Here is a 20,622-nt window from a genome sequence, read left to right as displayed (position 1 = left end):
AAAGAATGATGAGCGGCATATGCTAGCAAGATACGAATTGATTCTAGCCTAGCCACAGGAGCAAAAGTCTCCTCGAAATCCAAACCTGCGACTTGGGCATAACCTTTTGCCACAAGTCGAGCCTTGTTTCTCGTCACCACTCCGTGCTCGTCTTGTTTGTTGCGGAACACCCACTTGGTTCCCACAACATTTTGCTTCGGACGAGGCACCAGTGTCCAAACTTCATTCCTATTGAAGTTGTTGAGCTCCTCCTGCATGGCCAACACCCAGTCCGGATCTAGCAAGGCCTCCTCTCAGCGCCGGCCCTGAGGGCGGGCAGACGGGGCGGCCGCGCCGGGCCTCGCATCTTCAAGGGCCCCAACAATATAGCGTTGTATATAGTTGTATATATACGTAACTAGTCAGTCCTGGTGCCATATTGTTGTATGTATATGAGTGCTGCCATATGTAACTTATCTGGTCTCTGGGCCTGTCTACACGAGACTAGTCCTCGCGAGGCATCTGAGGCGATGGGTCTACGTTTAGAATTTTAGATGAAGCAGATGAGCGGGTTTGACAAAGCGCATGCCAGCTGCCAGGCGATCAACGATTCGATGAAGGCTACTATGGATCTCCGGCGGGTTTGACAACTATCATCAACGTCAGCGCTGAGATTTTTAAGGGCACACTACTGCCTCTCGCCTGCCGCCGATGGATCAGATCGTTGAGATATAAATATTTTTTATAAGTCAACAATGATTGAAATACTAGATTGTATATTGGATTTTAGATTTTAAATATTATCTATTAACTTCTTGAGTTAGAGTCATGTCGTCTATAAGACAGTCATGTCATCTATAAGACATGCATCTAGCACTGGCAGTGAAAACAGATAAATTGCTTATAGGAGTTGTGAAGGAACAACCTAATATTAATTCAGAAGATTAGGATTTTACATCATTTTAAGATCCCTAAAATTTCAAGGCCTCTATTTTAAATTTTGCCCCGGGCCCCTAAAATCTCAGGGCCGCCGCTGCCTCCTCTACCCTGAAAGGCTCAATAGAAGAGACAAAAGAGTAATGCTCACAAAAATTAACTAATCTAGATCGAGTAGTTACTCCCTTGCTAATGTCACCCAGAATTTGGTCGACGGGATGATCCCTTTGAATCATCGCTCGAACTTGGGTTGGAGGTGCCAGTTGCGCTTCTTCCTCCATCACATGATTATCTTGTGCTCCCCCTTGATCACACGCCTCCACTTGAGGTACCTGTTCGTCATCTTGGGTTGGGGGATGCACCATGGTTGAGGAAGAAGGTTGATCTTGCTCCAAGTGTTCCTGTGGTCGCACATCACCAATCGCCATGGTGCGCATAGCGGCCGTTGGAACATCTTCTTCATCTACATCATCAAGATCAACAACTTGCTCTCTTGGAGAGCCATTAGTCTCATCAAATACAACGTCGCTAGAGACTTCAACCAAACCCGATGATTTGTTGAAGACTCTATACGCCTTTGTATTTGAGTCATAACCTAATAAAAACCCTTCTACTGCTTTGGGAGCAAACTTAGAATTTCTACCTTTCTTCACTAGAATGTAGCACTTGCTCCCAAATACACGAAAGTAAGATACATTGGGTTTGTTACCGGTTAGCAGCTCATACGAAGTATTCTTAAGGAGGCGGTGAAGGTAGACCCTGTTGATGGCATGGCAAGCCGTGTTCACGGCTTCCGTCCAAAAGCACTCGGGGGTCTTGAACTCTCCTAGCATCGTCCTCGCCATATCGATGAGCGTCCTGTTCTTCCTCTCTACCACACCATTTTGCTGTGGTGTGTAGGGAGCGGAGAACTCGTGCTTGATCCCTTCCTCCTCAAGGAATTCCTCCACTTGAAGGTTCTTGAACTCGGACCCGTTGTCGCTCCTTATCTTCTTCACCTTGAGCTCAAACTCATTTTGAGCCCTCCTGAGGAAGCGCTTGAGGGTCCCTTGGGTTTCAGACTTATCCTGCAAAAAGAACACCCAAGTGAAGCGGGAAAAATCATCTACAATAACTAGACCATACTTACTCCCTCCTATGCTCAAATAGGCGACGGGTCCGAAGAGATCCATATGCAGCAGCTCCAGGGGTTTTGAGGTGGTCATCACATTCTTGCTGTGATGCGCTCCTCCCACTTGTTTACCTGCTTGACAAGCTGCACAAGGTCTATCCTTTTCGAATTGCACGTTAGTCAAACCTATCACGTGTTCTCCCTTTAGAAGCTTGTGAAGGTTCTTCATCCCCACATGTGCTAAGCGGCGATGCCACAGCCAGCCCATGCTAGTCTTAGCTATTAAGCATGCATCTAGACCGACCTCTTCTTTTGCAAAATCAACTAAATAAAGTTTGCCGTCTAATACACCCTTAAAAGCTAGTGAACCGTCACTTCTTCTAAAGACAGACACATTTACATTTGTAAATAGACAGTTATACCCCATGTTGCATAATTGACTAACAAATAGCAAATTATAACCAATAGACTCTACTAAAAACACATTAGAGATAGAGTGCTCATTAGAAATTGCAATTTTACCTAACCCTTTTACCTTGCCTTGATTCCCATCGCTGAATACAATTGAATCTTGGGAATCCTTATTCTTGACGTAGGAGGTGAACATCTTCTTTTCCCCCGTCATATGGTTTGTGCATCCGCTGTCGATAATCCAGCTTGAACCCCCGGATGCATAAACCTGCAAGGCAAATTTAGGCTTGGGACTTAGGTACCCAACTCATGTTGGGTCCTACAAGGTTAGTGCAAATATCCTTAGGGACCCAAATGCAAGTTTTGTCTCCCTTGCATTTTGCCCCTAATTTCCTAGCAACAATTTTCTTATCCTTTCTACAAATAGCAAAGGAAGCATTTAAAGCACAATAAATTGTAGAAGGTTCATTCACTACTTTCCTAGGAGCATGAGTAATATTCTTTCTAGGCATAGCATTTTTCCTAGACATATTTCTACCATGCATAAAGGAAGAACTAGAAGCAAACATGGCATGGGAGTTAAAATCATCATATGCATTATAACTCCTATAAGCATTTCTAGTTTGTCTCCTATCATGATATATAAAAGCATGATTCCTTTTAGTGCTACTTGCCATAGGGGCCTTCCCTTTCTCCTTGGCGGAGATGGGAGCCTTATGGCTTGTTAAGTTCTTGGCTTCCCTCTTGAAGCCAAGCCCATCCTTAATTGAGGGGTGTCTACCAACCGTGTAGGCATCCCTAGCAAATTTTAGTTTCTCAAAATCACTTTTGCTAGTCTTAAGTTGGGCATTAAGACTAGCTACCTCTTCATTTAATTTAGAAATGCAAGCTAGGTGTTCACTATAAGCATCAATGTTAATATCTTTACACCTAGTGCACGCTACAACATTTTCTACACAAGAGGTGGATTTACTAGCAATCTCTAACTTAGCATTCAAATCATCATTAATGCTCCTTAATTTAGAAATTGTATCATGGCAAGAAGATAATTCACAAGAAAGCATTTCATTTCTTTTAACTTCTAGAGCATGAGATCTTTGAGCTTCTACAAATTTATCATGTTCTTCATACAACAAATCCTCTTGCTTTTCTAAAAGTATGTTCTTATCATTCAAGGCATCAATCAATTCATTAATTTTGTCTACCTTGGTTCTATCTGGGCCCTTAAATAAACACGAGTAATCTACTTCATCCTCATCACTAGATTCGTCCTCACTTGAAGAAGCATAGGTAGAGTTCTGAGTACATACCTTCTTCTCCCTTGCCATAAGGCATGTGTGACGCTCGTTTGGGAAGAGGGTTGATTTGTTGAAGGCGGTGGCAGCGAGTCCTTCATTGTCGGAGTCGGAGGAGGAGCAGTCCGAGTCCCACTCCTTGCCTAGATGTGCCTCGCCCTTTGCCTTCTTGTAATTCTTCTTCTTTTCCCTCTTATTTCCCTGTTCCTAGTCACTATCATTATCGGGGCAGTTAGCGATAAAATGACCAATCTTACCGCACTTGAAGCATGAGCGCTTCCCCTTTGTCTTGGTCTTGCTTGGCTGCCCCTTGTGACCTTTTAGTACCGTCTTGAAGCGTTTAATGATGAGAGCCATCTCTTCATCATTAAGTCCGGCCGCCTCAATTTGTGCCACCTTGCTAGGTAGCACCTCCTTGCTTCTTGTTGCTTTGAGAGCAAAAGGTTGCGGCTCGTTGATCGGTCCATTCAAGGCGTCGTCCACGTACCTTGCTTCCTTGATCATCATTCGCCCGCTGACGAATTTTCCTAGGACTTCTTCGGGCGACATTTTGGTGTACCTGGGATTCTCACGAATATTATTCACCAAATGAGGATCAAGAATGGTAAAGGACCTTAGTAATAGTCGGACGACGTCATGGTCCGTCCATCTCGTGCTTCCATAGCTCCTTATTTTGTTGATAAGGGTCTTGAGCCGGTTGTATGTTTGGGTTGGCTCCTCGCCCCTTATCATCGCAAACCTTCCAAGCTCGCCCTCCACCAACTCCATTTTAGTGAGCATGGTGATGTCGTTCCCTTCGTGGGAAATCTTTAGGGTGTCCCATATCTGCTTGGCATTGTCCAAGCCGCTCACTTTATTGTATTCGTCCCTGCACAAAGAGGCTAGCAACACAGTAGTATCTTGTGCATTTTTATGAATCTGTTCATTGATAAACATAGGGCTATCCGAGCTATCAAATTGCATTCCACTCTCTACAATCTCCCATATGCTAGGATGGAGAGAGAACAAGTGAGTACGCATTTTGTGGCTCCAAAATCCGTAGTCCTCTCCATCAAAGTGAGGGGGCTTGCCAAGTGGAATGGGAAGCAAATGCGAATTTGAACTTTGCGGAATACGAGAGTAGTCAAAAGAAAAGTTCGAATTAACCGGTTTCCTTTTCTCGTAGTCGTTGTGGTCGTCGTCCTTTTGGGAAGAAGAGGATTCGTCGCTGTCGTAGTAGACGATCTCCTTGATGCGCCTTGTCTTCTTCTTCTTCCCATCTTTGCGCTTGTGGCTTGAACCCAAGTCGGTAGACTTGTCATTCTTCGGCTCGTTGAAGATAGACTCCTTCTCGTTGTTGTCGACCACCATCCCCTTTCCCTTAGGATCCATCTCTTCGGGCGATTAGTCCCTTTCTTGAAGAGAACGACTTTGATACCAATTGAGAGCACCTAGAGGGGGGGTGAATAGGTGATCCTGTAAAACTTAAACTTATGGCCACAAAAACTTGTTAAGTGTTAGCACAATTATTGCCAAGTGGCTAGAGAGGAGTCTCAACAAAACACAGTACCACAAGAGATCAAACACAGAGAGAACACAGTGGTTTATCCCGTGGTTCGGCCAAGACCAACGCTTGCCTACTCCACGTTGTGGCGTCCCAACGGACGAGGGTTGCAATCAACCCCTCTCAAGCGGTCCAAAGACCAACTTGAATACCACGGTGTTTTGCTTTGCCTTTCAATATCCCGTTTGCGAGGAATCTCCACAACTTGGAGTCTCTCGCCCTTACACTTAAGATTCACAAAGAAATACGGAGTAAGGGAGGGAATGAGCAACGCACACAAGACTTCAAAAGATCAGAGCACCACGCACACAAGCAGCAACAAGAGCTCGCAACACAACTCAAAGAGTTCACAACTCCACAAGAGCTCTATATGCTATCACAATGAAACGAATGCGCGAGATCGATGTCTTGGTGCTTAGGAATGTTGTAGGAATTGCTTGGTGTCTCCTCCATGCGCCTAGGGGTCCCTTTTATAGCCCCAAGGCAGCTAGGAGCCGTTGAGAACAAATCTGGAAGGCCATCCTTGCCTTCTGTCGTCGGGTGCACCGGACAGTCCGGTGCACACCGGACACTGTCCGGTGCCCGATTTATTTCCATAAACAGCGCAGTCGACCGTTGCAGTCCGTTGGAGATCTGGGAGCCGATGACGCACCGGACATGTCCGGTGCACACCGGACAGTCCGGTGCCCCCTTCCGACCGTTGGCTCGGCCACGTGTCTCGCGCAGATCGCGCGGCCGACCGTTGGCCCAGCTGACCGTTGGCTCACCGGACAGTCCGGTGCACACCGGACAGTCCGGTGAATTATAGCCGTACGCCGTCGGCAAATTCCCGAGAGCGGCGTCTTCGCCCGAGGCAGCCTGGCGCACCGGACACTGTCCGGTGCACCACCGGACAGTCCGGTGCCCCAGACCGAAGCAGCCTTTTGGCTGTACACAGCCAACTCTTCTTCTTTCTTCTTCTCTCTGTTTCTATCACTTAGACAAGTATATTAGTACACAAAACCAATGTACTAAGACTTAGAAACATACCTTTACTTGTGATTTTCACTTTGTTCATCCATGGGCATAGATTTACATTTAAGCACTTGTGTTGACACTCAATCACCAAAATACTTAGAAATGGCCCAAAGGCACATTTCCCTTTCAGGAGTGGAGGAGTCGAGAAAGGCTAGGGGACGGGACTGACCTGCTCCTTTGCCATGGGGGTCGCCATTAGATCGACAAGCGCATCGACCTCGTGCGGGAGGCGCTGCGATGCTGGGGATAGGGGGTCCGGACGGGCGTGGGGATGATGACGCGGTGGAGGTCGTGGCGGGCGTCGAGCAGGACGACGAGGACAGGGGTGGGGATGACGACACGACGTAGGTCGCGAACGCCGACCGAAGACAACTTGGGCTCCATGCCGCACCGGTGGATAGGGACTGAGGGGCGAGGGACTACGACGGGCATCACGCGGGCGGGGAAGAGACACCTATGACGGGGCGGGGCGAGGATGGGGGCGTAGCAGCCCTGGATTGCCGGCGAGGGCGTCGGGGGCGGGTGCCAATCTCGCAACGGCGAGGGGCGAGGCCCATCGAGTTTGAGCGGGGCGAGCCCGAGGATGGCGGACGCGGACGCGGAGGCTCCCTGAATGGCGCCTTCCATTCACGGAGAGCGAGCGCGGAGGCGAGGATGTCGGGGGCGGGCGCCGCTGCGAGATTGACGGGGGAGGGCGAGGGCGGAACCGTGGTGATGCTGGTGAACGCCCTCGGTATCTACATATAGAGTAGTCATCATATCCAAAACTTTACGATCGATACACACTCCAACTATCCACAATCTCATCCTTTATGTGGCCTCGTACATGATTGAGAGTGCCATTTAGAGCGAAAATTTTATGAAACATATCCTATGTTTAAAGAGATAGGATGCTTATGTGGATATTTTAAATTTAAGATATCCTTCTTATGTCTAAGAGCAACGATGTTTTTTTACAAAGAGCCATTTACATCTCCCTTCTATGATGTGAGTTTTTTTTTTTATAAAGTGATGCTGCTATTAAATTGAACTTTATCTTTCTGAGCACAAGATGTGTTCCCAATTTTTACGGCGTCGGCCAACAACTACTGCAACAGATTCTTCCGAGGTTAACTTGGGTGGCATTGCTAGTTTCGCACACTTCCAAGGTCTGGAACGGAAAACACACGCGCCTTCTTATACCCACGAGTGAGACTAGGGTTTTAGTGGCCTCATCTCTCTCTTCCTCTTCTCCCGCCGCCCAGCTTCTCTCTTCTCTCGGCGGCGCCACCACGGCGATCAAGCGCGATACGGGCGTAACCGAAGAATCGACAATGGGCGGCGAGAAGGAAACCTTTGATACGTCCGACCTCAACGCCTCCCTCCCCGCGGCCGCTGCAGGTAAGCCACCGCTCCGCCGATACAGCATCGCATCCGCTCGCCGCCCCTAACCGATCCGCCTTGTATTCGTGGTTTGCCTGTAGCCCTCAGCGCCGAGGACCGCGCCGGCCTCGTCAATGCCCTTAAGGTGCGCCGATTTGGGATTTGGGTTACCGGCTCATGTGATTTCCTCGCACGCCTTTTGCTCACGTGCGTGTGGTCTGATTCGGTTGCAGGATAAGCTGCAGAGCCTGGCGGGCCAGCACGCCGATGTGTTAGAGACGCTGTCGCCCAATGTTAGGAAGCGGGTTGAGTTTTTGAGAGAGATCCAGGTTGGCGAGACTGATCCCTACTCCGCATTCCACTTCTATTCAAGTCTGATGTAAACTCCTTGAGCTGACATAACTACTTATGGACATCATCTGAACGTGGTGTGCCTTTTCAGGTTTAGCTTATTTTCTCTGATTGTCTTGTCTTTTAGAACGAACTGTGGATACACAATTCCCCTAGTCATAATATTAGCCTGAGTGTTGTCCTGAGTCTGCAAAGGTCTACAGTTTGTTGATATGATGGATTGACCAAACTACCTTGTAGGTGGTTGAATGAACTTGTAGGACATTTGTATTCAGTTGCTGCTACTACTTTGTTCTGATTGATGAATAAAACTAATGAACAAGCCTATACTCCTGGGCCGGGAAAGCACATTTCATTAACCGATTGTCCGATTCATGTTTAATAACTACGATAGTTAGATATTTTAGCTGGTGTAGGGGAGTTGGTTATGAATAAAACACACAAGAATATAAGATGATATGTAGAGTGGATTACTCTATTTGAATCAGTTAAGTATTGTTCCAAAATGCCTCTGGTGTATCGTGTGTATGGTTGACTCTTAACAACATTCCACTTGCCATTCATTCCCTATCAGTCATAAACATGTCAAAAGAAATGTTCCGTTCACTCTTTGCATTTGTATTTAACTTGAGTTTTTTAACATGGTAAAACGTCTTGACTGGTGTCAGGTTTTGTAAGAAACCTATTACACAATACCATTTTTACATGGACAGGGGTATCTGTGTCTAGTTTGAGTTTGGGTGTGTGATATGGTAATTTTTCTTGGGGCGTGCCAATTACCACTGGGAATCTGACATGGATGTCTGGGTAGCATTGTAACACGAACAGTTAGATTCATTCTTTTGTGTGTTGATGTGTCAAGTAAAGAGGAACAATACATATGGAGTAATTTCTAGAATGAGACAATCAAGGAGGACATGCACATGAAATATCACATGACTTAAGCTATGTTGTAGGCTACCATTCAAATTGCAGTTCCAATGCATGGAAACACCTAGGCCTAATGCCAGTCATTGGTACGAGGGAAACAAGATTTGGTATTTTATATAGGCATGGACTCATTGAAGGCACATCATTCGCATTTTTCATCCCCATTGGATTTGTTTGCAAAATGAACCAGTGATTAGCCTATGCCAACTTTATTACCATTTTTGTTACATAATTGAGGAGCCAGATTTTACAATGTAGTACAAAGATCTTATGTTTATTTTTGTAAGTTGCAAGCATTTCAGTGCACTGCCATTTTGTGTGCCTCTTTTAACAATTATTAACTGTGATAAGCCAGCTAAACTGTGTTAAATGGCCAGTTGTGGATCCTTTTTTGTTTTTGGTCTCCAAGCATAAAGGCTCTTGTCTGTTTTTTTTCCTGCCTTTGGAAATGTGATGCCAACTTTGGGGGACACAAACCCGTCTCACATGCTCCCTTAGTCTGTGCTTAGCTATCATGATTGGAACTGAATTCTTTCCTACTTTTTCTTTGTGGTAATGATGTAGAGTCAACACGATGAAATTGAGGCCAAGTTTTTTGAAGAACGAGCTGCCCTTGAGGCAAAGTACCAGAAGCTTTATGAACCTTTATACACAAAGGTATAATATTTTAATGTTTTTCTGTTTATACTATTTCATCTATTTTTTAAACATCTAATTTCTGGTGTTCTTTTTGTGCAAATTGCTGGTGTCACATGTTTTATTTTATGTCATCAGAGGTATGGAATTGTAAATGGAGAAGTGGAGGTAGATGGTGTTTGTGATGAACCGGCCAGTGAGAATACTGTTGAGGGAAAAGAACCAGACGGTATAAAACTGAATGTAAACTCATTTTTAGTTCCCATTCCGAATCTCTTATTTGTGTTTAAACCGTGTTTTCAGCTAAAGGAGTTCCAGACTTTTGGCTTACTGCCATGAAAACAAACGAGGTTTTGTCTGAGGAGGTAAATATTGATACTGCCCTTCTGTGTTGTTTTCTTTCGATGCATTGTTCTATGATGCTGAGTAGAGTTGTGCTTAATTTACAGATACAAGAGCGCGATGAAGCCGCTTTGAAATATCTAAAAGATATCAAGTGGTCTAGAATCGAGGATCCTAAGGGTTTCAAGCTGGATTTTTTCTTTGATACAAACCCATTCTTCAAGAATTCTGTCCTGACAAAAACGTACCACATGGTTGATGAAGATGACCCAATTTTGGAGAAAGCTATTGGGTTTGTGTTTTGTATTCTCCTTTTCCCTCTAGGTTTCTGTCGCTTTGTCCTTCTGTTTTGATGCATGTTTATGCATGGCTTACTGGACACATTGTGTTTGCAGAACTGAAATCGAGTGGTATCCTGGGAAAAACCTAACACAGAAGATTCTAAAAAAGAAACCTAAAAAAGGTTCAAAGAATACGAAGCCTATCACTAAAACCGAGGACTGTGAGAGTTTCTTCAACTTTTTCAATCCCCCGCAGGTCCCTGAAGATGATGATGACATCGATGAAGACACTGTATGCCTAAGATTTCTTGTTAACTTTATTTGAGTTATCACATTTCATATTGCTCCATATTGAAATGCATTCATTGTTCTTTGTAGGCTGATGAGCTGCAGAGTCAAATGGAGCATGATTATGACATTGGGTAAGTGCATTGTTTCCACGTCCCAAGTAATTTTGAATGCATTGCTTGCTTTATAGCATTTCTGTATATTATATCGCTCATGTACTGATATATTACTGAAATTGGTTTTCAGGACCACCATAAGGGATAAGATTATCCCTCACGCAGTTTCCTGGTTTACTGGTGAGGCTGTGCAAGGTGAGGATTTTGGTGAGTTGGGCGATGATGATGAAGATGATGATGATGAAGACGATGACGAAGATGATGAGGATGAAGAAGAGGATGATGATGAGGAAGAGGATGATGAGGAAGAAAGCAAGCCAGCAAGGAAGGTAGGTTTTCAGTAGACCTGCAATCTGTTTTAATATGGGAACTGAACCTTTCCTCTTGCTAATACATTTCATTTCTAATTGTCTGAACAGTCAGGATCTGGTCGCAGACATAAGGTACATGATCTGAAATTCACAGGCTGATCTGAAGTGTCCCTCCCTATATATTCCCTCCGTTCTTTTTTATTTGTCGCGGTTTAGTTAAAAAATGAACTAGCGGGCGACAGATATTCGAGAACGGAGGTAGTATCTATTTTCTTATTTCCCAGGTATCGAATCAATGCCAATATCTAACTGATGGCGTGTTACAGGCGCCACAGAAGGTGTCGCAGGGAAATGCGGAACAACCAGCGGAGTGCAAGCAGCAGTAGAATGGCCTGTTGATGTTGGTTGATGCAGTATTTTCCATTGAGCTGCCTAGAGGTTATGTGTGCGCAGGCCAGATGTTGGTGTTGATATCTCAAGTGTGGTTTTTATTAGTAGGCGGTGAGGGTGTTGTCTGGAGCACTTTGGTGCTGCGTTGGTGGATGGATATTGGTTTGCAACTTGTCTGCTAGTGTCTTGGGGATTCAGCTACGTGCAATCGGATGATATTATATGGTTGTAATTATCTTTGCACTCGGCCTATAACGGCTCTTTATTTGCACTGTGTCTATGTTGGCTATCTTGAATTGATTTGTAGTTGCTTAGGCTGTTCCATTGCTATGCCAACCATTATCTTGTATTCTTGTATATGTAGTTCAGTCCTGTTAGATAGTAACGCACAGGCGATTCTTCGCGAGACGAGCATCGGCGACAGGACAATCAACACAATCGGATCTGTGGCTCGTGGTCTTGTAATTGACAAAATCGGATCTTTGGCGGTGCAGCGTGCTGGAGATGAAGATTTTGGATTATTCCCGACTGCGATTTGTTAGTTTGATAATGATTTTGGCAGCAACCCTGTCTTGTTAGCTTGATGTTGTTGACCATTGTCTTGTTGTCAACTTTGACGTTGCACGGTGACGCTGCGAAGACGCCAATTACGACCCTTGCTATCTAGCTCCCTAGCTGTGCCCTGCTCATGTATACGTATAATGGTGATTGGCCATTGTATTTCAGACTTGCGGTAAACTAAGATACTTTTTTTCATCGTAAAATAGTTGTCGCTACGGTATTCATACCAGTTAAACATTTTTATGTTTAATTAGATTGGATTTTAGAAGATATTAAAACATTTGTACCTCTAAATAATTTATTATACAAAAGAAATTTTAGTTAAACTTCAGATATTTTGAATCTTTTTAAATAAAATAACTTATCGTTTCGAAGAGTGAGAGGAAGTACTCTATGACAGGGAAGTATAGTTTTGGTACTGCATCAGTATCTTTCTTTTGCAGAAGAGAGGATAATGGTCCAGTATAGTCTCTTTGTGATTTGTCATTAACCATTTTTTTCTCTGTTGATATATATACAAATGATTTAAAACTTGTACTACCTCCGTTCTCGATTATTTATCGTTGGTTAGTTTTATTTTTGAACTAAACCGCGACAAATAAAAAAATGGAGGGAGTACTCAGAAGTACATGCCGAATCATAGTACGAGAGAACATGTCTTGCATCTATACTTTAACGATAATAGACTTCTCAATAAAGGAAGTAAACTGGAATCTTGTTAGAGAAGGGTGGGAGGGTGGGTTTGGGTGTTAAACTTCTAATAGGATGTTCTACTTCTATACGTAGGCATCTATACTTTAACAATAATAGACTTCTCAATAAAGGAAGTAAACTGGAATCTTGTTAGAGAAGTGAGTTCTCGAATATTTATCGCCGACTAGTTTATTTTTGAACTAAACCGCGACAAAAAAAAATGGAGAGAGTACTCAGAAGTACATGTCGAATCATAGTTTGAGAGAACAGGTCTTGCATCTATACTTTAATGATAATAGACTTCTCAATAAAGGAAGTAAACTGGAATCTTGTTAGAGAAGGGTGGGAGGGTGGGTTTGGGTTTGGGTGTTAAACTTCTAATTGGATGTTCTACTTCTATACGTAGGCATCTATACTTTAACAATAATAGACTTCTCAATAAAGGAAGTAAACTGGAATCTTGTTAGAGAAGTGAGTTCTCGAATATTTATCGCCGACTAGTTTATTTTTGAACTAAACCGCGACAAATAAAAAAATGGAGAGAGTACTCAGAAGTACATGTCGAATCATAGTTTGAGAGAACAGGTCTTGCATCTATACTTTAATGATAATAGACTTCTCAATAAAGGAAGTAAACTGGAATTTTGTTAGAGAAGGGTGGGAGGGTGGGTTTGGGTTTGGGTGTTAAACTTCTAATTGGATGTTCTACTTCTATACGTAGGCATCTATACTTTAACGATAATAGACTTCTCAGTAAAGGAAGTAAACTGGAATCTTGTTAAAGAAGGGGGGGTGGGTGGGTTTGGGTGTTAAACTTCTAATTGGATGTTCTACTTCTACACGTAGGATTTCACTATGTTTTATTATTATTATTGTGGTTATTATTGTTATTATCGTCGTCGTCATTATTATTATTATTATTATTATTATTATTGTTATTATTATTATTATTATTATTATTATTATTATTATTATTATTATTATTATTATCATTAGTCCATTAGTTTAGTGAGTATCAAATGAGTAAACATAGCTTGAGGTGCAAACCAATAATTTGGTGCAAATTGTGCAAATCAATATGTTGTTGGAAGTGGAGGATGTATTTGAAAATATACTAGGGAGGTGGAAGGATTGTTTTGAAAGCTAATGCACGGTGACAGGTTGTTTTGAATTTTTTTTATAACTGCTTGCACAATTTACACAAAGTTTGGTTTGCAGCTGATGCGTTCCCTTTTAAAAGAGTAAAATAAGGGTACACAGATCGTCGTTCCGCAGCGATAGAAATACAAACCGTGTGCTGCATCCAAAGGGAAAATTGCAAACGTGCAAATCGTTTTGAACTGAGCCCGCCAACACAAGGCCCACTGAACGCTGCGTCCCGATGGGCCGTTCACACGTTCACGGCTGGGCCCGACTAACCGCACGGGTCGCCGTCGGAGCTCGGCGAATCTGCGCAGACGACGAGTGAGCGCGATGGAGGCGGCGCTGCGCGGGATCAGGGCCAAGCTGACGGAGCACCGGGAGAAGGTGATCAGCGGTCTGCTGCTGGGCTCGGCGGTGGCGCTGGGGTGGAAGTCGTCGGAGCAGCAGCGCGAGATCCAGAGCCTGTTGGCCGAGAAGAGCTCTCTCCGAGCCACCAACGCCTCTATGTCCGCCGCCATGTGGGCCTGGCGGGAGGAGCTCTTCGCCCTCGCCGCCGCGCCCTCCTCCCCCATTTCCGCGTCCCGGCTCCGCCACATCTACGGCGAGGAGGAGCCCGCGCCGCTCGCGCCCGCGCCCGCGCCGCCAGGTAATGTGATCCAGTATGTCGAAGTGCCGCAGTGTTATGATTAGCGTGCTATATAATTCGATTCTGTATATATATATTTTTTGTCTTGTAGAGCTAGAGCATAGTAGTACTCCGATGAAATTTCCCGTTTGATTGGCACCGAAACGTATACTAGTTGCGATTTAGTACCCCATTTAGTTTGCAATCTCGTACATACGAATTGTTATACGATCTGGTAGGTCGTCGAAATGCCACTAATCTAGTGCGATTTCGCTGTTCTAACTGTGGAGGTTATGCTCTTGCACCTGACTTGCCAAGGTGCTTTGCTGCACTAGTATACTATGATTGTGATTATCTTTACTGTACTGAATTTACAATTTCCTGTGTGAAGAGTGGAGGGACTTAAACAGCACATCATATAGTGTCAAAATTATAATCTGGAAATCAGTTTGTGGGTTGCACACTTGCTCTCCTGGAACCATATTTTAGAGAATTGCTTATAATGTTTTTACACTTTTTCCATTTGATAATGCATACCATTTTATCCATTTGAAGTTCCCTGTCCAATTAGTATTAATTTATTCCAGGATTCTGTTGCAAAAAAATGCTTATGCTATACTACCATATTGAATGAGATTACACAATAAGCACTAAATATACGTCAAGGTTTTTTTTGTAGCCGCAATTCTGCAAATGTGTGGTTATGCTCTTTTCCTTGTTCATGTATCAGGCATCTCAATCACATTGTACTAATGGTCTAATACTGGTACTTGATAACGAGGATGCGAAGAACAAATTTATTCTATGTCAGAACAATTCATCGTCATAGTTGAATTTACCATCCAGTCCATAATCTCAATGGTAGATGTTCTGGTTTTTCATGTTCTCCGTGTTTTCATTGGAGGCGTGGAGTATGCATTCTGTTCTTCTATTAACAAGGTATTATGATTTATGAATCCACAGTTTGTCCACCAAAGCACCAACCATGCCTTAATCTGTACATGTTGGCATGGCTTTACCACCAGAGTCCCTTAACAAATAACAAGTGTGTGCAGTGAGGGTGATTCTGTCTCCCCTTCCCAATTCTTGAACTAGAATTCTTCGGGTCACAGAATCACACCTGTGTTTTTATTCGCAAAACAAAAGCATCGCATCTACGTTGCTCGTGGCAAGTAATCGCGAAAAAATGATCAGCTCACTGAATCTCGCATCTGAATTTCGAATGCATCGTGGCTAGAATAAAACCCTTGGCCTTTTTTTTCAATGTGCAGGAGCAAATGATGGGAAGGAAGAGGAACCGATCTCCATAGCCTGAACTCTTTCCGCACTTTTTTCCAGTCGAGCGTGTGCCGTCCGTGTACAGCATGGCCGGCTCCCTGAAGGCTAGGAGGATGCTTTGCTAGATAATCACGAGTACCTGTGCGCTGAATCGCAAATAATTTTCATGGACCTCACCTAACGAAAGGAACAGTGGAGCTGTACCGTTACCGTGGACTGACATAAAGTCCAGTCACAGTCAATGTTATATTTCGGTGCTGCTACTATGATGATGATGAGCTTCAGGCTCTAGATTTTTTTTTTGTCTACTTCAGATGCTGTGCTTCAAGCAAAGTCGAGTGCCAAATGGACAAGGGAATAGACAACAAAACGTACACGATTTGAGATGAACGTGCCAGCCGCCGTGCAGGAAACGACGAAGCTGCAGGCATAACTGTGCTTGTCTGCAAATGTTTTGCATCGTCTTTTAGCATAAAAATAACTCATAAGACAGTCTCCAACAGGCTATCCTGTTTTATCTTTTATTTTAAACTGTGCTCTGTAAAGCCGTGTAGTCTGAAATGTAAGATAATATTTTACATAGAACATAGTCTGCTTGGCACAGTCTAAAGCAGTGAAAGTAGGCGCTTCGTATATCATGAGAATTAACAGGGAAACGCTAACTGTTTTAATTTTGCATGGTTGAGAGCACAAAAGGATGACAACATGCGCGCTCAGCCTGTGAAATACCGAAGGAGAGGAGGCTTCAACTGCAACGCGTTCAAAAAACGGATGGGCTTCTTGAACGCAAGTGAAGCATGCAGGCCTCAGGGAGGGGCTTTAGGGCTTGCAGCGGGTAGGAGGGGCTCAATGCAAGCCCACCGAACTAGATGACACTACTAGTGCTAGTAGTTTATTGGTAGGTGATTGCATGTTTGTATAAACTACAATAGCCTTGCAGAACTCAGAGGGAACGAATAGAGTAGTGCTGGGAGTTTAATTTAGTGGGTCGAGGTAGTAGCTGAAGACCAAACAAACACGCTGGAGAGAGCATGGAGGCAGGGGCAGGGAGGAGAGGGATCCCCTCGCTGCTGAAACCGCCGGCGGCGCGGGCTGATGAATCCGGAGGAGCCACTTCGCCGCAGCAGGAGCACATCGCCTCCGATATTACCCAGGTGAGGCACTGAGGCCCAATCTTATCTAGCTAGTCTCTCCGCCCTGGGCTCCTCACATCGCTTTCTGACCTTTTTTTCTCCAGTTTATTTTCTTGCTAGCTTGCTTGCATTTTTTTTGTGCGTGTGTGGAAGATCTGTTTCCATGTATTTCAGTGCTAGTTTGAGCTGCCATGATACATGTAAAGTTTGAGTTGCCATGATACATGTAGATCAATCCCAGTTCCCCTGCTGCAGCTTGTAGGATGGACGCCACTGGTAGAGCTGAAGAGAATAGCCCAGAAGGACAACGTCGACGCCCGAGTCGTCGGCAAGCTGGAGTGCTACCAGCCCCTCTGCTCCGTCAAGGACCGCAGCGCTCTGAGGTATTACCTACTATCTATGGTTCGAGCTCCTACGACGCTGGTCATTTTTTTTTTCTACCAATGTCCAGTCGTGTGGCTGTCATGTTCTTCACAGAATGATCGAGGACGCAGAGGAGAGAGGGCTGATCTCGCCTGGCGCCACGACGCTGGTCGAGCCGACGAGCGGCAACATGGGCATAGCCCTGGCGTACATCGCTCTGGCCCGAGGCTACAGGTTCGTCGCGGTCATGCCCGCCGAGTACTCGCTCGACAAGCAGATCCTGCTGCGGTACCTGGGGGCAGATTTGGTGTTAACCGGTAAGGAAGTGAAGGTTGCAGCTCATCGTCATCGATGTCCGTTGGTTTCGCGTTTGCAGGACTGGCCGGCTCGGCTTTTACCATGTTCTGAAATCTAACATCAAATGCCATGCTGTTTTTTTTTTTCCAGATCCTGCGCTTGGCTTCCAGGGACAGCTCGACAAGCTGGAGCAGCTCAGGAAAGAAATACCCAACGCGCATGTTCTTGACCAGTTCGCAAACGCGGCGAACCCTGAAGCGCACTTTAGATGGACTGGTAGTACCGATCTTTGCACAGGAGCATCTGATCTCATAAGAGAGTGATAAATGAACTTGCCTGTGATAGAACGGCTCCCTGAGGCCACAATTGGTGGAGGTATGTGATATCTTCATCTGACAAACTTTGTTACTGTGTTCTCTCTGTCCCTAGCTTATATCCTACAATCACATAAGATTGCAGTACTCTGATGCTTTTTTGGCATTCTTGCAGCACCAAGAATCTGATCGGTGCAGACATGAGATGTTCTGGGATGCAATACTGTGGCGGTACTTGTCCATCTGACCAAGTCACTGTTTCATGTTTGAAGCCACGGCAAGGACTAGGATAAGAATGCTGCTTTGTAGGTTGAGCTTACTGTAACTACTAAGAAATTTTTATTATGTACCAACCTTATCATTTCTACAATGTTGCGGGATGTCTGAAGTAATTCTTTGTTAAAAGATCGGGTATCCTGCTCCCTTTTGCTTCTCAATCTTGTGCGCTACAAGCCATAATCCCAAATCCCAATAGAGTGGCTCTTCCTGAATCTCTTATAGAGAATGAACAAAAGAGTCCCTCATAATGTGGAACGGAGGTGACAACAATCTGCGACAGTCGTTGGATATTTATGCCTTGTTGTATTTCTACAGTGCTACAACACTTTACTAAAGTTTAGCACATGAAATCAAACAAGCAGCACGAGCAGTGCTGAAGTTTAGCACTCACTAACACACTAGCTCTTATTTTAATGCTAAACTATGTTATAGGTAGCTGATGAATTTGATGCTCGCTGTGATCTCACCCACCGGACACAACAAGTTTAAGTGCTGCGATAAACGCTTTGAACATGACGAGTCGCTGAAGCCTTTGACCTCTACCTCTTATAATAATAGATCCATGTTTTTCAATACGCTCGCTAGAATAGGGCTAGGCGAGCTGAATATTTCTCGCATTGCAACTTACAGGTAGATTTACCAGTGGCTTTTGAAAATCAAAGTATTTTATAAATCTGTCGTTTATTTCTCTAATGCTTCAAAAAAAACCCCTTTACGAAGAAACAGTGCCTCGGTATGTAAACTAATGTAAATAAACTGTATTAGTTGATAGATCTTTAACGACGACCCGATTCATTCCTAGGTATGATCCAGTGCGGACGGCCCCACATTGGCTCAACCTCGCCGGTGTTTAGATTCAGCCGCCCCATGCGCTCTGGCCTCGTAAGGTCTGTGAAGCCGACGTCGTATGCGACGGCCAGACGCCCACATGGGTGCGTCAGCTGATGGGCAAGGATCACGTACGCGCGGTTCGCCTTCGCTCCCGTCGGGTCGGCGGTGACTGTGAACCCATGCGCGCCGTCGACGAACACCGCGCGGTCACCGATGTCGAGCACTGGCCTCCACCTCGGCGGCCTCTGGCTGTCCCTGTGCCGCGCGCGGTACGCTTTGGTAAAGACCACGCCGTCGCTGTCCCCGGCGCGGTGCACCAGGAGAATCGTGTCGTCCGTAGATGGCGCTAGGTAGGCGTAGTCGACGTCGCCGAAGCCCGGCGGCGCAGGGATCTTCGTGCGGGCCTGCAGCGTGCCGGCGTCGATGATTGTAGTTTTCAGCGTGCGCAGCTCGAGGACGAAGAAGAGCCCGCCGCGGTAGTTGACGGTCATGGGCGAGCCGAGCTTTGACTGGTGCACCGGCATCCACCGCTCGCCGCCGTGCTCGCAGAAGAAGGCCGTGTCGCCGCGGGCCACCATGACGCCTCGCCGGGACCAGTCCCACGCCAACCCGTCGTCGGTGACGCGCGCGCAGCGCAGACGTGGCTCGTCGCTGAGACACCCGACCGGCTCCTTCTCCGAGAAGGGGATGGGCAGGTCCGACAGCGGTGCGCGCGAGCCGGTGAAGGGGTCGACGAGGTGGCACGGGTGCCTGTAGCACACATCCGTGGCTAGCACCATCCCGTCGTACGGAGACGGCACGAGCCGGCGGCCGAGCACCGGAGGCATTGGCCGCACGTCGGCGCTGTTAAGCATGCGCATGTGGGCGAGGGAGAAGAACTTGTAACCGTGCTCCGATGCGAACGCGACGCACGGGAGCATCGCCGATTCCTCTTCGTGGCCACCATGCTCCGTCTCCATGCTCATCTCAGGTACAGGCGGCGCGAGCATTGTGTTGGTTGGAGAACAAAACGATGGGTATATATATCTCTACTCCTGCCCTTCCATATGTTACAAATCAACCCGCACGCCCCGCCCCCGACCCGTAGGCCGTAGCCGGCACCTCACACACACCGCCGCCTCCCCGAGCCTGCCCCCCGACGATGCCACACCCGCCCGCCACCTCGCTCTAACGGTGCTCCGCGCATGTCGCGCCCGCCTACCAGCTTACCGCATCTCGCGCGCCGTTCACGACCTCCGCCTGCTCCGCAATGAATCCCCCTCACCTCGCTCTGCCCGCCCCTCCTCCCTATAAAGCCTAGCTATTCTGCTCACCTCGCTGCGCCCCGACGGCGCCACAACTCCACCACCTCCTCCAGTTACCCGACATCGGTGCCACGCTCCTCCTCGCCATGTGTGACTCCTACTCCCCGTGGCCACCAGGGCGATGTGGTGGCGTCCGCTGATGCGATCGCTCCTCCGCCTGTGTCTGGCGCCCTGGCCAACGCGTCGGTGGTGCCAGTCGCGGTGCGGATCCACAAGGCAGGGCGAAGTCACCGTCAAGCTCTCGGTCGCGCCTGGCCGGGCTAGCCGCCTAGCTCTTTCCCGCCTCCCGTGGCCTGGGCGCCTGGCTAGGGCCAGCTATTCAGGCGACCAACCGCACCACCGTCCCCCTACCTTCCACGTTATCGTCGACTCCGACTATGTCTGGGTCCGCTTCTTGCCATGTTCTTCTCGGTACTCTACTGTACACGAGGTATGGCACTGGGTTGGTGACTAGAGACATGCTGGGGCTCCCCAAACGCCGGTTCGTTGCGTTTGGTATGCT

General features: G+C 46.2%; 3 protein-coding genes across 4 annotated transcripts; 2 read left to right on the top strand and 1 right to left on the bottom strand.

Moving 5' to 3' along the window:
• The first annotated feature begins 7,445 nt into the window (after positions 1-7,445).
• Positions 7,446-11,478, top strand: LOC542113 (Nucleosome assembly protein 1-4). 2 transcript variants are annotated; one of them, NM_001111745.1, is made up of 12 exons: positions 7,605-7,672; positions 7,756-7,799; positions 7,888-7,983; positions 9,500-9,592; positions 9,710-9,800; positions 9,875-9,936; positions 10,021-10,205; positions 10,309-10,486; positions 10,573-10,616; positions 10,729-10,927; positions 11,018-11,041; positions 11,236-11,478. In NM_001111745.1, the coding sequence occupies exons 1-12, from the start codon at positions 7,606-7,608 to the stop codon at positions 11,293-11,295; spliced, it is 1,143 nt and encodes a 380-aa protein (NP_001105215.1). In that variant the 5' UTR covers position 7,605; the 3' UTR covers positions 11,296-11,478. The 2 variants fall into 2 exon arrangements, with proteins under 2 accessions (XP_035818325.1, NP_001105215.1); XM_035962432.1 differs by lacking the exons at positions 11,018-11,041; positions 11,236-11,478 and having other exon boundaries at positions 7,446-7,672; positions 10,729-10,942.
• A 2,536-nt stretch (positions 11,479-14,014) lies between these two features.
• Positions 14,015-16,178, top strand: LOC100276867 (uncharacterized). Its single transcript, NM_001150571.1, has 2 exons — positions 14,015-14,342; positions 15,593-16,178. Exons 1-2 carry the CDS (start codon positions 14,027-14,029, stop codon positions 15,634-15,636), a joined length of 360 nt encoding a protein of 119 aa, NP_001144043.1. The 5' UTR covers positions 14,015-14,026; the 3' UTR covers positions 15,637-16,178.
• A 2,090-nt stretch (positions 16,179-18,268) lies between these two features.
• On the bottom strand, positions 18,269-19,805 carry LOC109942483 (uncharacterized). The gene has a single exon (XM_020544543.2). It carries the CDS (start codon positions 19,803-19,805, stop codon positions 18,762-18,764), a length of 1,044 nt encoding a protein of 347 aa, XP_020400132.1. The 3' UTR covers positions 18,269-18,761.
• Positions 19,806-20,622: the final 817 nt, after the last annotated feature.

Source organism: Zea mays, chromosome 9, assembly GCF_902167145.1.
Source record: "Zea mays cultivar B73 chromosome 9, Zm-B73-REFERENCE-NAM-5.0, whole genome shotgun sequence".
In the NCBI taxonomy this organism is placed as follows: Eukaryota; Viridiplantae; Streptophyta; class Magnoliopsida; order Poales; family Poaceae; genus Zea; species Zea mays.
The sequence above is the reverse complement of the archived record's forward strand: the minus strand, read 5'-3'. Positions and strand labels throughout refer to the sequence as shown.